The sequence below is a fragment of the Lissotriton vulgaris genome, chromosome 9 (genome assembly GCF_964263255.1).
Source record: "Lissotriton vulgaris chromosome 9, aLisVul1.2, whole genome shotgun sequence".
In the NCBI taxonomy this organism is placed as follows: domain Eukaryota; kingdom Metazoa; phylum Chordata; class Amphibia; order Caudata; family Salamandridae; genus Lissotriton; species Lissotriton vulgaris.
The window spans coordinates 456,565,975-456,581,267 of NC_141697.1; the positions used below are offsets into that span (position 1 = coordinate 456,565,975).

The 15,293-nt window shown below is 43.3% G+C and overlaps 1 protein-coding gene across 1 annotated transcript in view; it reads left to right on the plus strand.

The window, feature by feature from the left end:
• The window catches only part of ADSS1 (adenylosuccinate synthase 1), a 478,155-nt gene that overhangs the window by 318,232 nt on the left and 144,630 nt on the right, over positions 1-15,293 (plus strand). Inside the window, exons 6-7 of the mRNA XM_086937899.1 lie at positions 4,590-4,697; positions 4,853-4,934. Coding sequence (XP_086794025.1) covers positions 4,590-4,697; positions 4,853-4,934 — 190 coding nt within the window. The remainder of the gene's footprint in view (positions 1-4,589; positions 4,698-4,852; positions 4,935-15,293) is intronic.

Here is a 15,293-nt window from a genome sequence, read left to right on the forward strand (position 1 = left end):
TCCTGGAGGATGGGGACAGGTCACCGGACACCACATCCGGTCAAGGGGGCGGGGAAGGGCAGAGTGACCAGGGCGAGTGACCAGGACAGATGTGCCAAGTATCTCCTGTACAGAAAGAGAATAAAGATCTAAACCACCAACCTGCGTGACGTGCCTGCTATGACCACGGCGTGATACAGATCACTACACTGCACTAAGATGCCACAGAAAGCTCTGTAAAAGCATCTCTGATCTGCGCCACCCCCTGCTGTTCAGAGGCCATAACACAGCTCTATCAATTCACCTAATTGCTCACCCAGAGCACCAGGCAATTGCAGTAAGATTTTACACCCAACCCAGTCACTGTACCTCAGTCCTGCACCCCGAACGTTACAGTAGTAATGACCCTTCACCCCTACACACTATGGCAGTGTGCTCTAATACAGACCTTCAAGTTTTCCATATACACCACGAAAAAGTAATATGATGCGAGAGCGTACCGGCCTCCAACCAGAGAAGACACGGCTCGCTCAGAAAAAGGATTTGTATCCATCCTGCCAAAAGTCTTCTTTTCTAATTTCCCAAATGTTAAACTCATCCAGAAAACATGACTCAGATCATGCAATGAGCCTCTTGGTTCAATTAGACAAACAGGGTGAATCAGTTAACACGGCACCATTACAGTTATAAGATCATATATTACCTCAGGCAAACGGTGTATATTTCGAAACATTACATCTGCCTAATAATTGTTAAAGGAAGAACAGGCATTCAGATGAAAGCGCACCATATGGAAACATTCTCGCTGCACTGCACTGCCTGTTGGGACATATAACAGAGACACATCTTTGATGGACTTTAATTAGGAGCAGCAAGGGCACTGCTGCCCCAGGCTTGCTGTTAAGTACCATTGGCACTGCCCTGCGGCCCATGGTCTCAGGGGTGACAAAGACAACGTAGGAAAAGGAAGTAAACGGGCCTCTGCATGCACTGTTTATTTTCTGTAGATTCCACTCATTGATTTGCCCAGAATCAATGAAAGATTAGCCGACCCTGGGAGCTAGAAAAAGAGGAAAGAGTGAGAGTGGGATACCAAGAGAGACAGCAGGAGAAACAGAAAGGAAGACAGAGGGAGAAATCGAGAAAACGAAAAACAGAAAGACAGGCAGACAGCGACATGAAGGCAGAATGAAAGTGAAAGAGTATTGACCTTATGATTTGCATTGCCGGCTCGGCTTGAGTTTTGACTGTTAGGTCCCCTGACTGGGTCATTCTTATGAGTTCCATGGCTTGCCCACCTCCGATCGTTTTAGCTTTACGGTTTGACGCCAACAGTTCCGAAAATTTTACCCATGCAGAGAATGGATTGCCTACAATGGTTCCATGGTTTGGAGTCCGAGCACTTAGAGGGATTAACAGTAGTGCAGCCAAGACTTCTTTAAAGGTAATCCACCATGAAATAGAAAAGCTAGTAAAGATAGGTAGGTGTGCTCTACCCAATGGCTCAGTTGTAGAAACTTGATGGCAACGTCTGGATTACTAACCAGAAATGTTCAATACTCTAGTTTCACGTTCCTCGTCCCAGTACTGGTGCAGGTGGAAGGCTCACTGAACAAAAAAACTCCTAGGCTCCTCCGTTCAAAACAAACCTATTTTTTTAAGCTCCTTACTTAACAGTCAGGGCCGGCATTATGGGCGGTTGGGGTGGGGGGGGGTGGAAATGGTGTTGTCGCGCTGCAGAGGGGATGGGGGGGAGGCGGGATAAATAATAAAAGTAAAACGTACCTGGCTTCCCGCATTTAAGTTCCGAGACTCCAGACTCCCGACTCCCGCCGTCTGCGTTTCGAATTCCCAGGGTGCTGCTCGTCAACAGGAAGGCTGCAGGCAGCCTCCCTCCCCTCCACCGCAGCGTCTTTGATTGGTCCGGCCGCTGCCCCACCCATGTCATTTTCTCTCTGTATGCTGCAGCATACAGAGAGAACAGGAAGAGTAGGCGGTGTTACTCGAGGGCAGGGGGGAGCGGCTTGCCCACTGTTGTTAATACAGTCTGTTTGGGCAGCCTGAGGCCGCCCAAACAGACAGTATTAACAACAGTGGGCAAGCCACTCCCCCCTGCCCTTGAGTAACACGGACCACTCTCAACCAGGAACTTCTGCTTTCTCGCCGTGTGAGAAGGCAGAAACAAATCGTAGATATTACAGTAATAACTACCATTTGTTTCTGCCTTTTCGCACGGCGAGACCGCAGTGGGGCGGTGCCCAAACGCCCCCATAGAGGAGCCGCCAGCATCATCTTGCCGTGTTAATGGACTACTCTATAGCAATTCATCCATCCGTGAATATTCTTGAGGAAGCAGGACTTCAAATTGCATCCCCAGCGCAAAGAAACCGGATTTAGGAAAGCCAGTGAGTTGTTGGAGCAACTGCAAGGCGAACAAGAGTAAGTGGTTTAGAGTTAGCAGCCTGTGTCCGAGCAAGAGTAACAGAGATGCAAATCTGTCATATTTTGTTAGAGAATACTAAAGTAACACAGATAGCTGGGAGATATTGGAGGTTGTATTGTGAGGAAAAAGTGAAAATGCACCCATTGGGTTTTCTTTTTCCTTTCTATGTGGTTGCTCTGTTTCAGTTCACAGAAGCTAAGTCTCTTGATGCACCATGCATATGCCCTTTTATCCATTTTGCAGTATGTTTTACTCAGTTATTGATAGTCGGAAAAGTAGGACGCTGGTTTATCAAACCCTTTTTAGCATAAGTTTCACAATGAGAGGTCTTGACTTTAGTTGCCCTGTCCCTTTCTCTACTGAAGAATCTTTTGGGTAGAAGCAGAGTGAGGGCTCCAGGTCCTGTCACAGGTGCTATAAAGAATGAACATGGTTCAATCTCTCCTCCCACTCCCTGTATTGCCCTCCTCCATCTGAAATGTCTTGAGGCCTTATGTAGGTAACCTACAGGTAATCCCACCCAAGGAGGTTGTCTCTCTCCACCTCCCTTTCGTAAGGGAAAAGAATGGCTTCATGTAATTTCCTGGTAAGGTTTGGCTCCTGCAGAAATGCACAGAGAAGCTCTATTTTCACTCACTTCATAGGGAGACTCTTCACCTCTCAAACATGTGGAAGGCGAGTGCCAGGCTATGGAAAGAGATCCCATATTGGCACCAACATACAGGTGAGGGTGTCAGTCCCTTTTTTCACCACTCCTGCCTCTAAAGACTACATAGGTGCTAGTTATGACTTTGGCGGTATGATGGACCGCCAAGCCTGCAGTGGATGTCTCACTGCCGCATTACGAATAGGGTGATCCGATAGCCATAGAACTGCTGCTGCCGGCAGGGATTTGTGATCCCAGGCGGTCTTGCAGCGGTCTGAGGCCTGCAATATGCAATATCAAGAGTTTCCTCACCTCCACAGTTTTCATTATGGTAAGCCTGCCATGAAAAGTGTGGTGGTAAGGAAACTAAGGGGGGCCCTACAGGGCCCCCCTGTTGCCTCAGCACCAGGAGATGCATGCCAGGGAGCATATGTTGTGCTCCCCTATAAGAATGCACCCCCAGTTCCTGCATGGCATGCACTTAGCAGTCCATGCCATGCAGTAACATGCTGTGGCGCTCCCACTGCAGTGCCTTTCTAAGGCTTAGATATGAGTCATTGAAAGGCACTGTTGTGGGACCACTGTCACAGAACCACTGACCTGTATTCTCATCGGAATATGGCGGGTGGTTAGGCTACGGGGTTAGGGGTCTTCGAGCAGAGAGCTGGCGTGGCCGCCTGTTCCAAGACAACCAAACTCATAATCAGGCCCACTGTCTGGAAGCAGTGCTTCCGACCCTGCTGTGGCGAGGTCCATTGAGCCATTGCATTATCCTGGTGCCTGGGGGAATTGTGTGAAACTGGTTTGCACGTAGATTTTTTCCAAAAAGTGTGTGTGTTTGGGTTTTGTAAGTTAGGGATGTATGTCTGTGAGGCTGAGAAAATGTAGCATCTGCTGACCCTTGGAGACCTGCCTTAAAAAGAACACTGACAACATTTGAGAAAATATAAGAATATGTTATGACAGGGAGACATGATCAGATAAACAAATAAGCAAGTGCATGTTTTTCCCCAACAACTGATATCTGAAGAAAGGACTCGTGCAGTCTCAAAATTAAGACCATACACTATAATTATAAACTTTTTGTTCGTATAACAAAGTTTTTTTTATAAATGCTTAAGTAGGTCAACGGAGCGAAAACTTTAAGTAAAATATTCGTTAAACACATAGGTTTACACATATACCTACCATGTATTAAGAGGTAGAACCGTAATAATTTGGGGCAGATTGAAAGTATTACTAGGGTCAACTGCTTTACAAAGCGGCTCAGCGAGTTAAGTGCCCACTACTGGCTTCTTACATGGACGTCATGTACAACTTCTCTCTATTGAGTTTGAATTCTGGCTGCGCCTACTCACACTTTCTTATATCAAAATGTAATAAATTGCATACTATTACACTGAGAGTTAGTAACGCCTGATGTTTACAGTATTAAGAAACACAGAAAGGATATGGTTATGAGAAATAGCTCATGTTGCTAGTCCTTTTTATAGCTTGATGTATACACTTTTGTTTCTTCAGTATTGGAACTACAAAGAAGGGAATCGGACCAACATACTCATCAAAAGCATCACGAACAGGTCTTCGTGTGTGTGACCTCCTAGCTGATTTCAATGAGTTTTCGCAAAGGTAAAGTTCAACACTTTTCACAAGCAAGTTTTTTTAATTGAAAACCTTTACTAGCTGTTAACTTAGCTATGAATTTCTTTACCCTAAATGTATTAAAAGTGATTTAACAAAGTTATTGCTTTTTGATCACCATATATATTCTGATGTCATCATAGGTTTAAGAATTTAGCGCTCGAGTACCAGTCCATGTTCCCAAGTTTGATCGTTGACGTAGAAGGGGAACTAAAAAAATTAAAGGTACCTCTTTTCATTATTATAAAACAGTAGAAATTGATGTTATTTGATGAACTACTGTCATTTTATTTTGCAATTTCTCATTCGGCTTCAGCAGGAAGGTTGATTTCCATGGGTAACAACTACAGATGAGGGACAGTATCTGTAGTTATGGACTAAATTCTGAGCAATTTAATAGACTTTCTTGCGCGCCACCAATTTAATAAATGTGCAACCTAAGTGATTTACCCATGGGCGGAAGGTGTGAAGGGGCATGTGTAGTGGCATAGCTAGGCGGTGAGGGGCAGGTGAGGCCAGTGCTAACTCTCCTGCCCCGCCCCTCCCCCCACTATTGCAGCAGCGACAGCCTCAGCCATCAAACACAGAAACTGCCCTCATAACCTGTGAACAGCAATATTGTCCCTGTTTACATTTCATGTTTTACTTACTCTTGCATTCCCTAAGGGTATTTGCTTTTTCCTGGATGGTGTCTTAATTTGTTTTTTTACGCAACATATTATTCATGCACAGCACATGCCATGAAATGAGTTGCTTCTTGGTATCTGTGCGAGTTGAGGTTCTTCTGGGTGGGTGTTTATACAGGGCCAAAATTAAGAGCTGCGGAGTTCAGGCCGAAGACAGTCTAATTCTCACAATACCTGTTAATTGTCCCAAAGGGATAGGAAAACATGTTCATCCCACCCTTGGCATCTCTGCAGAGCACAGAGACCAATTGTCAGGTACACCAATTGTAATTGTGATGCCATACGAAAGTGTAAGAATGAGATACACAACATTCAAAATGTTGGTGGGGGAAAGTTGAAGACAATGCAGTGTTTAGACATGAGTGGATGCATTGTGTGTGTGGTGAAGTGAAGTAACGTAAGTATGTGCAGAAGAGAGTGAAATGAGGGTGGTGAAAAGGAAAGACATAAGATGTGAGATATGCAGATGTAGTGTTTCAGAGGAGATAAAGCATGTGGGTGTCTAACCAAGAGACTTCAAAAGAGAGTGGTGTGAAGAGGAGAACGGGAATAGTTGAGACATGCCAAAGACCACCACCCCTGTCACATGCCATAGTAATTCTTTTAATTCATATTCTGTTTAAAAAATGTAAATAACTTTGTGTAAAAATATATATTATTATATATACAAATATATATATATATATATATGTATATATATTTTATATATATATATATATATATATATTCACTGAAAAAACCATAGGTTTCACACCAGTTATAGTTAGGAATTAGCATTTAAAAAACCTATTAAATTCACTGAAAAAACCATAGGTTTCACACCAGTTATAGTTACCTGGAAATTTTACTGGCATAAAACCATTGGAATTCCCACGTTATAGTTAGTTGGACTCACTATAACTTGCGTGTGTAATGCACTGCTGATGACATCACATATTACATCACTCATGACATGGTCAGTGACATCACTCATGACATCACTGATGACACCATCCGTGTGACAGAGAGACTGACCTCCTTTCACTGTAAAGTAACCGTCGAAACAAATATTAAAAAATAGAAACTAACATTTTCAAAAAAGTGGAGATACCTATACCAGTTACAACAACCAATTCAGTAACTCCACCATTTACATACACATCCACTCATTCACCAACAGTTCTATATAGTCAGTCATACATATACTCACTCATCATATGTAGTGAGACACCTATACATCCATTAACACACCGACAGTCTTCCATGAGTTGCTCACACACATATTCACACATGCAAATAAAATATTGAACATCCATTTTTTTGCATATACAGCTATACACACACTACCACCTTACTTCTAAGGAAACTTACACATACTTACTCTCTTAAACAATCACTTATAGAAACACATACTTATTTAAACAAGAACTCTTTCAATGTCTGACTCTCACATATACGCACTTATATACACCAATACTCACATATACTAGATTAAAACACTCTGGTACATACTATCATTGGGCTATAGTTGCGCTACATCTGGCTGATATTTGGGCTACATTTGTATTATTTTTGTCTCTGGTGGCCATCTTTGGGCTTTATTGGGCTACATTGGGCTACATTTGGGCTACATTTGGGCTCTAACATATATAAAGCCCAAATATAGGCCAATATATATTTTTTAAAAGTTAATTTTCTTAAAAACAACTGGAGCATATATCTTGAGACATAGCTATCAGTCCTTACAATTTTTCATTTTTTTTAAAAAAAAAATATATTTTTTTTGTCTTGGAGCGCTTCCGGTGCGTGCCCGGTGAGCGCCCCGGAAAGCATACTATTTTGAAGCGCCCCGGTGCGCGAACCGGGAAGCGTCCCGTTAGCGCCAATGTCGCGATCGAAAGCAACATCATGATGCGTCGCGTAAGCGTGACGTATCGCGTAGCCGCGTGATGCGTCTTATGACGCGCTGCTTAAACGCACCAGGAAGCGCTCCGCGGCACGGCCCGGAGCGTGTAACGGAAGCACGTCGGAGCGCGTAACGTAAGCGCATCGGGTCATGTGACTTGAAAATAACACTTTTCATTGGTTCTCTTCATTTTTTTTCTCCAAATAATGAAAGCCCCCTCCTTTTTTCCTCATTCTTACTTTCTTTATTGAGAGAGCAAGAGATAGTTTGGAGGAAAGAATGGCATCACTTGTTGCTGCAGCTGGTGCACCCCCACCACCACCCCCACCACCCAGAAAAGAAGGTCCACCACCACAGTTTCTTGGAGGACAAGAAGGAGAGGAGGAAGAAGAGGAGGAGGATCAACATCAAAGGGTCTACCTCCCAGAAGAACCAAGACAAAGGCACGTCAAAGTGCACTTCATTTGGCAATTTTTTTCTTTTTCAGATGACCAAAAAAAAGGTGAACGCCCCCAAAGTCACCTGTCTCATCTGTGACAAAGTTCTCTCCAGGGGCAATCCCTCCAAGAAATATTCTTTTGGTAACTATACCATGATCCGCCACATGGAGAGGTGGCATCCCAATAATTTGGCCCAGGCTGAAGTCCGGGAACTTCGGCACAACCCACCCCCTGTGCCCAGCACTTCCTCTTCAGTACCCTCACTTTCTGGACCAGAAGAATGGCAAATGGTGCCAAATATTCAACCAAAATTTGGCAAGGTCAAATTTCTTTGCATTTTGTGTGGCAAAACTTTATGCTATGGTGAACTTAGCGTCACCTTAATAAATACTGCTATAGACAACCACAAATGCAGCAAGGAAAGAAAACAGTAATTCTTTTCTTTTTTTTGCTCCTGTTGAGCCATTTCCAATTCCCTGTTTTTTGTTTGTTCCCTCAAAAAAAACCAAAAAAATATAAAATTGTTCAAAAACACAAAAAAGTTAAAAAAAATTCAGAAAACTAATAAAAAAATATAAAACAACAAAAAGAATTAAAAAAACGTTCTTTTCAGAACTACCTCCCATTTATAAAATATTTCCAACATTTTTTAAACTCTGGCATTCTTTTTTCTCTGTTGTGCACTTCCCGGTGCGCAAAAATCGAAAAAAAAAATATATTTTTTTTTGCCCCGCGGGGCCCTTTTAAAGCCCCCACATCAAACCTAGGGGGTCAGGGAGGGTCTACTCTGCCCCCTTATGGTCAATTCCCCCTTTTCTTTGGCCACCTCTTGTGTCTGAATCCTACCGAGACACAAGATGGCGGCCGCTCCGGACTGTTTCGAATGTTTACAGACAACCAAGAACCAATCAGCTTTCTGCGCGCAAGTCGCGTGGCGCGCCCGGTGCGCTCACCGGGGCGCTGTCATAGATATATATCTTTTTTGAACCTAAATTACTCAAAATCCACTGGAGCACATATCTTGAGACAGAGCAAAGGCACTTCGGGCTACCAGTTCCTACAATTTTGCCGAATTTGGTGTAAATCCATTCAGCCTTTCTGGCTAAAAGTGAGGTCGACCGCCCTATGGAAATTAACATGGGGAAAACGCATTTTGGGACCCCCCTATTATCTCGGCCCCCGCTTGACGCATCCCCCAAACTTTCAGGGAAGGACCGGAGCTCGACGAGGCCATTTTGAGGCCATTTTCAGGCAGATTCGTCAACCGGCGCCAAAGTTATTCCAAATAGAATTTTGAGATTTAACATTGAAAAAAATCCTAACTATAACTACCTACTGGCGACCGCCAATAGGTTATATATATATATATATATATATATATATATATATTCACTGAAAAAACCAAAGGTTATAGACCATATATAGTTAGGAATTCGCATTTACAAAACCTTATTTTACTCACACAAAACCATTGAAATTCCATATATAGTTAGTTGCACTAACTATATATCGCGCACCCGCAATCCACTGCTGATGATGTCACATATTACATCATTCATGACATGGTCAGTGACATCACTGATGACATCACTGATGACATCTCAAATGACATCACTGATGACATCTCAAATGACATCACTGATGACATCACTGATGACATCTCATTTGACATTACTGATCACATCACTGATGATATCATTCATGTGATAATACGATGAACCTCTTCAGACTCTAATATAACCTTAGATACAATCAGTGTAAACAGACACTCACAGACTGTCACTCATCCATGGAGTTACTCACACACCTAGTCAGTCAATCAAAGAATCAATCACACCTCCATTTCCTCAACTATACAGTTATACAAACTTTACTTATTCAAACATATACTAACACATATTAACTCTCTTATACAATCCCTGATACAAGTTCACAATGATCCATACAGCCACTCACACATTCACTGGCTCTTATGCACAGTTATTTATATATGTCAACTCTCACATGTACTGTGTTTTACATATGTACTTACTTTGACATGTAGCACTGAGATATCCATTCACTCACCAATACACTCATGCACACAGTCAACCGCCCATACAGCTGTTTCCACATGCACTTTTGAAACCATACATCTAGTGAATCAACTGCTCACACATCTATGCACAGAGTCATACACCTCCAAGCCACCCACACACACACTCAGTCTCCCATACAAATACTTGGGCAACCAATCAATAACCCATATAGTTACTCATATAGCTACTTATCAACACATGCAACAGTTTACAGAACAACAGACATAATGATGCACAAATTAAGACAGTTTAGTCACTAACCCATGCACTCAGTGAGACACATTTAATCACTCACTCATACAGTCAGTCATGCACCTACTAAATCCTTCATCCAGACACTTATACATCCACTCATTCTTCAATATGTAAGACATATTTTAACTTTACAGAAACATACAGTCACTGGATGTTGTCATCAGTGATGTCATCAGTGATGTCATTTGAGATGTCATCAGTGATGTCATCAGTGATGTCACTGACCATGTCATGAATGATGTAATATGTGACATCATCAGCAGTGGATTGCGGGTGCGCGATATATAGTTAGTGCAACTAACTATATATGGAATTTCAATGGTTTTGTGTGAGTAAAATAAGGTTTTGTAAATGCGAATTCCTAACTATATATGGTCTATAACCTTTGGTTTTTTCAGTGAATTTTCAAGGTTTTGTAAATGCTAATTCCTAACTATATATGGTCTATAACCTATGGTTTTTTCAGTGAATTTTCAAGGTTTTGTAAATGCTAATTCCTAACTATATATGGTCTATAGCCTATGGTTTTTTCAGTGAATATATATATATACATACATATATAAACATATATCATCTGTATATCTATATAAATACAAACATAAATGCATGCATACATATACTTATATGCATTTTAGGGTTGTTAGGGCGTTTTCGTGTGTATTATGTTGCTTTTTTAGGGCTTTTGGGTCAATTAAGTAGGGTTCCCGGAGCCTAGGGCTGAGGGGCCGGTTCAGTTTCGTGCGTATTGGTGTTGGCAAGGTTTTGAGGGATTTTGGCGGTTTTTGGTCGAGATTTGGCCGTTATATGGCTTTTTTTGTGTTTGCGGGGGGCGCGTATTCGGGTTGAAATTCGTCCCCGTTCCAGTGGATGGATTGGGCTGAATTTTGGTGAGATGTTAGGGAATCGCTGGAACTAGTGTCCAGCCAAGTTTGAAGCGGATCGGAGCAGTGGAAGTGCTTTAAAGAGCAATTTTTGTGCGGAGTAGCGAATTGTCATGTTATTCAATGGGAGTTTTTGGTGCGCATGGAGAAGGTGAATTTGGGGTGTTCCAGTTGCGCTAGAGGGACGGGGCTTGGGTGAGCTGTAGGGAGAGTGGATCGGCAGGTGTGCCGAATTTTTGGGATTTGTTGGCCGAAGGGAAGGGTGTGCTTGGGCAAAGTCGATTTGGTGAAAACGGTGCGTTATTTACATGAAAGTTGAAAAAACACTAATAAAAGCAAAGCTAAAAAGCCACCTCATTACAAACAGAATGGCTTTAACTTAAACGAGGGCGAGATCTATTGCATTTTCAATGCTTGTTTACTTTGGTTCCATCAAGAAGGCATTCAGATGTGTCACACATTTGCCATAAATTCTGAATGTTAGCACTCTAGTTGCACATTAGATCACTGTAGTAAAGCTACTGCTCACCAGGGACGTCTGCTGCTGGTATTCAAAGTGCATGTTTCAGTCTGCATGTCAGAATTTTTTATTGAAATAGAAGAGGATTTGAGAAGTCACTCAAAATGATCCCTAATTTTTCTTTCTGAAGCACTAATCATACTTTCTATGGCAAAATTAACCCCCTCATGTTGTTCCTTTTTAAATTGAGTGTTTTCAGACTTACCACTTCATTCCAATCAAGATGGCTTCTGGTGTGCCATACTTTTGTCATAAGTAAGACTGCTAGCGCTCTAGTTGTTCTTTAGAACACTCTGGGACATTCTGTCATTGGGCTATACTTGGGGTACATCTGGGTGATATTTGGGCTACATTTAGGCTCTTTTGTCTCTGGTGGCCATCTTGAGAGACTATGTCAGAATTTTTTAATGAAATTGAAGAGGGTTTGAGAAGTCACTCAAAATGTGCCCTAATTTTTCTTTCTGCAGCACTAATCATAATTCATATGGCAAAATATACCCCCTCATTTTGTTCCTTTTTAAATTAAATGTTTTAAGAGTTACCACTTTATTCCAATCAAGATGGCTTCAGGTGTGCCATACCTTTGTAATAAGTAGAACTGTTAGCGCTCTAGTTGTTCTTTAGAACACTCTGGGACATTCTGTCATTGGGCTATACTTGGGCTACATCTGGGTGATATTTGGGCTACATTTGGGCTCTTTTGTCTCTGGTGGCCATTTTGGGAGACTGCATGTCAGAATTTTTTAATGAAATAGAAGAGGATTTGAAAAGTCACTCAAAATGTGCCCTAATTTTTCTTTCTGCAGCACTAATAATACCTTCTATTGCATAATATACCCCCTCATTTTGTTCCTTTTTAAATTAAATGTCTCAAGAGTTACCACTTTATTCCCATCACGATGGCTCCAGGTGTGCTATACCTTTGTAATAAGTAGGACTGTTAGCGCTCTAGTTGTTCTTTAGAACACTCTGGGACATTCTGTCATTGGGCTATACTTGAGCTACATCTGGGTGATATTTGGGCTACATTTGGGCTCTTTTGTCTCTGGTAGCCATTTTGGGAGACTGCATGTCAGAATGTTTTAATGAAATAGAAAAGGATTTGAGAAGTCACTCAAAATGTGCCCTAATTTTTCATTCTGCAGCACTAATCATACTTTCTATGGCAAAATATACCCCCTCATGTTGTTTCTTTTTAAATTAAATGTTTTAAGAGTTACCACTTTATTCCAATCAAGATGGCTTCAGGTGTGCCATACCTTTGTAATAAGTAGGACTGTTAGCGCTCTAGTTGTTCTTTAGAACACTCTGGGACATTCTGTCATTGGGCTATACTTGGGCTACATCTGGGTGATATTTGGGCTACATTTGGGCTCTTTTGTCTCTGGTGGCCATTTTGGGAGACTGCATGTCAGAATGTTTTAATGAAATAGAAAAGGATTTGAGAAGTCACTCAAAATGTGCCCTAATTTTTCATTCTGCAGCACTAATCATACTTTCTATGGCAAAATATACCCCCTCATGTTGTTTCTTTTTAAATTAAATGTTTTAAGAGTTACCACTTTATTCCAATCAAGATGGCTTCAGGTGTGCCATACCTTTGTAATAAGTAGGACTGTTAGCGCTCTAGTTGTTCTTTAGAACACTCTAGGAGGCTGCAGTAGAACACAAAGGAATCAACTGACAGTCTCTGTCCTTGTTGGATGTACATGTTTTACTGAGAATGTCAGACTTCATTTTCACATGACTGAGAAAGATAATGTGAATTTACAGAAAATATGCTTTCAGTTTAGCTTATAGATCCCCTTCCAAACCACTGTGGGAAAATCATGAGATATTAGTTTTCTTTCAAACAATATTCATGATATCACAGCAGAAGGTTTTTTCACATGGTAAAATCACCTTAGAACCCACCACAATTCCTAAAACGAGTATGGTACCATCAACAAATGATTTATTATGTAACTAAAGTCCTAAAACCCTCTATTAACTACAATGCTTTTTAATGAGGTGCTATCATGTATATTGGTCCCAAGATGGCTGCCAACACTTCTTGGATGAAGTGCTGACAGCCAATCAGATCAGATGTGTGGTTAGGCTCCGCCCAGATATATATATTTTTTTGAACCTAAATTACTCAAAATCCACTGGAGCACATATATTGAGACCTAGCAAAGGCACATCAGGCTAACAGTCCCTACAATTTTGCCAAGTTTCGTGCAAATCCATTCAGCCGTTCGAGCTAAAAGTGAGGCCAACCGCCCTATGGAAATTAACATGGGAAAAATGCGTTTTGGGACCCCCCTTTTTTCTCGGCCCCCCCTTGATGAAACCCCCCCAAATTGTCAGGGGCTGCTCAGAAACGAAATGTTCCATTTTCCTGAAAATTTCAGCCAATTCCGTCCACAAACGCCAAAGTTATTAGACATAGAATTTTCAAAAATCCCATAGAGAAAAAATCCTAACTATATATACCTACTGGCGACCGCCAGTAGGTAATATATATATATATATATATATATATATATATATATATATATATATATAAAAAAATATATATGTTGGCCGAGCATGGAAAATGTTGTGGTGATTGGTTAAGGAGGTGCATAGATAAAAGGGGGTGGTCCCAACACCTGTTTGGGCACCCATGCATTTTTCAATGGACTATGTATTCATGTGTAGTGGCCAAACGCCCATTCGGATTTCCATGATATTTGGCAGTATAACACATTGTGGAGTGCTGATGATCGGGGCGTGGCCGAACAGCCACGATGGCGGACAGCTCTTGCTAGAGCTCCGTGCCCGGCCGGGCTTTCTCCGACTTATACAGACCCGTGGGGGCCACCTGTCCGTTGAACTGTGCGGCACCGCTGCAGGCCTTGGACCGGATTACAGGAACTGGTGCGGAGACGAGGAAGACTGCCAGGGCGGCCAGTTCGAGGACGCGCCGGGAATCACGGTGCGGGCCTCTGAAGCAGGGAGGTAGAGTGGCGCTGCGGCCCGGAGGCAGACCTGCGCCTCACTGGAAGGTGGTCGCCGGACTAACGGAGGCGGGGCCTGTGATCCATGGGCGGCGGCGGAGGCTGCCTGCCCCCACCCCCCCCCTCAGCGCACACTACCAGACAGCGAGAATGGCAGCAGAACACGGTGAGGAGGACGGGGCAAGGCGCACAGAATCCCCGGGCCAGATTGGAGACACTGAATCGGGAGGCAACGCCATTTTGAGCCACGGGACCGCGACATAGCACCTGCAGCCTGCTCCCCCCTCTCGAGATCTCTGTAGCTGGCAGATCTGCCCCATTGGGGGGTCGAGGAAGACCCACGGACCAAGAGGCAGAAAGTGTTGCCTCGAGGCACCAAGGTCACGATATAGGCGGTGACTGTGGGGGGGAGCCGCTCTTACTCGCCAGCTCCACTCTGAGCAGGCCTCGAGGTCGGAGGAGACGCTCTTACGGAGCGAGCCACAGACAGCTGTACCCTGGTGGGGTTTGGACCCCCCTGTGTGACGACCCTGCTCGGGGCTGGAACCCCTGTTCATCGGATCTTGATCCGCCTGGGGCCCGGTGCGGGCCCGGCGGACCTAGTGAACTGAGGGACCTCCAACGCCCGGGAGGCCGGCTCACCTATAGGGTGGCTGAGCACTACAGGACAAGCGCAGCATTGTCCGGAAGGGCCAGAGAAACGTGGAAGGTCCGGGGGAGCCGACAGGGCCCGGCCTGCAGGCGGGTGCTGGGGCGAGCGATGGCGGGCCTGGCCTGGCTGACCAAACGTTGCTGAGTGCTCCTCAGCCGGACAAGCTGGACCTTATACTCTGGGTTTCTCTACAAACGTTAGAGAAC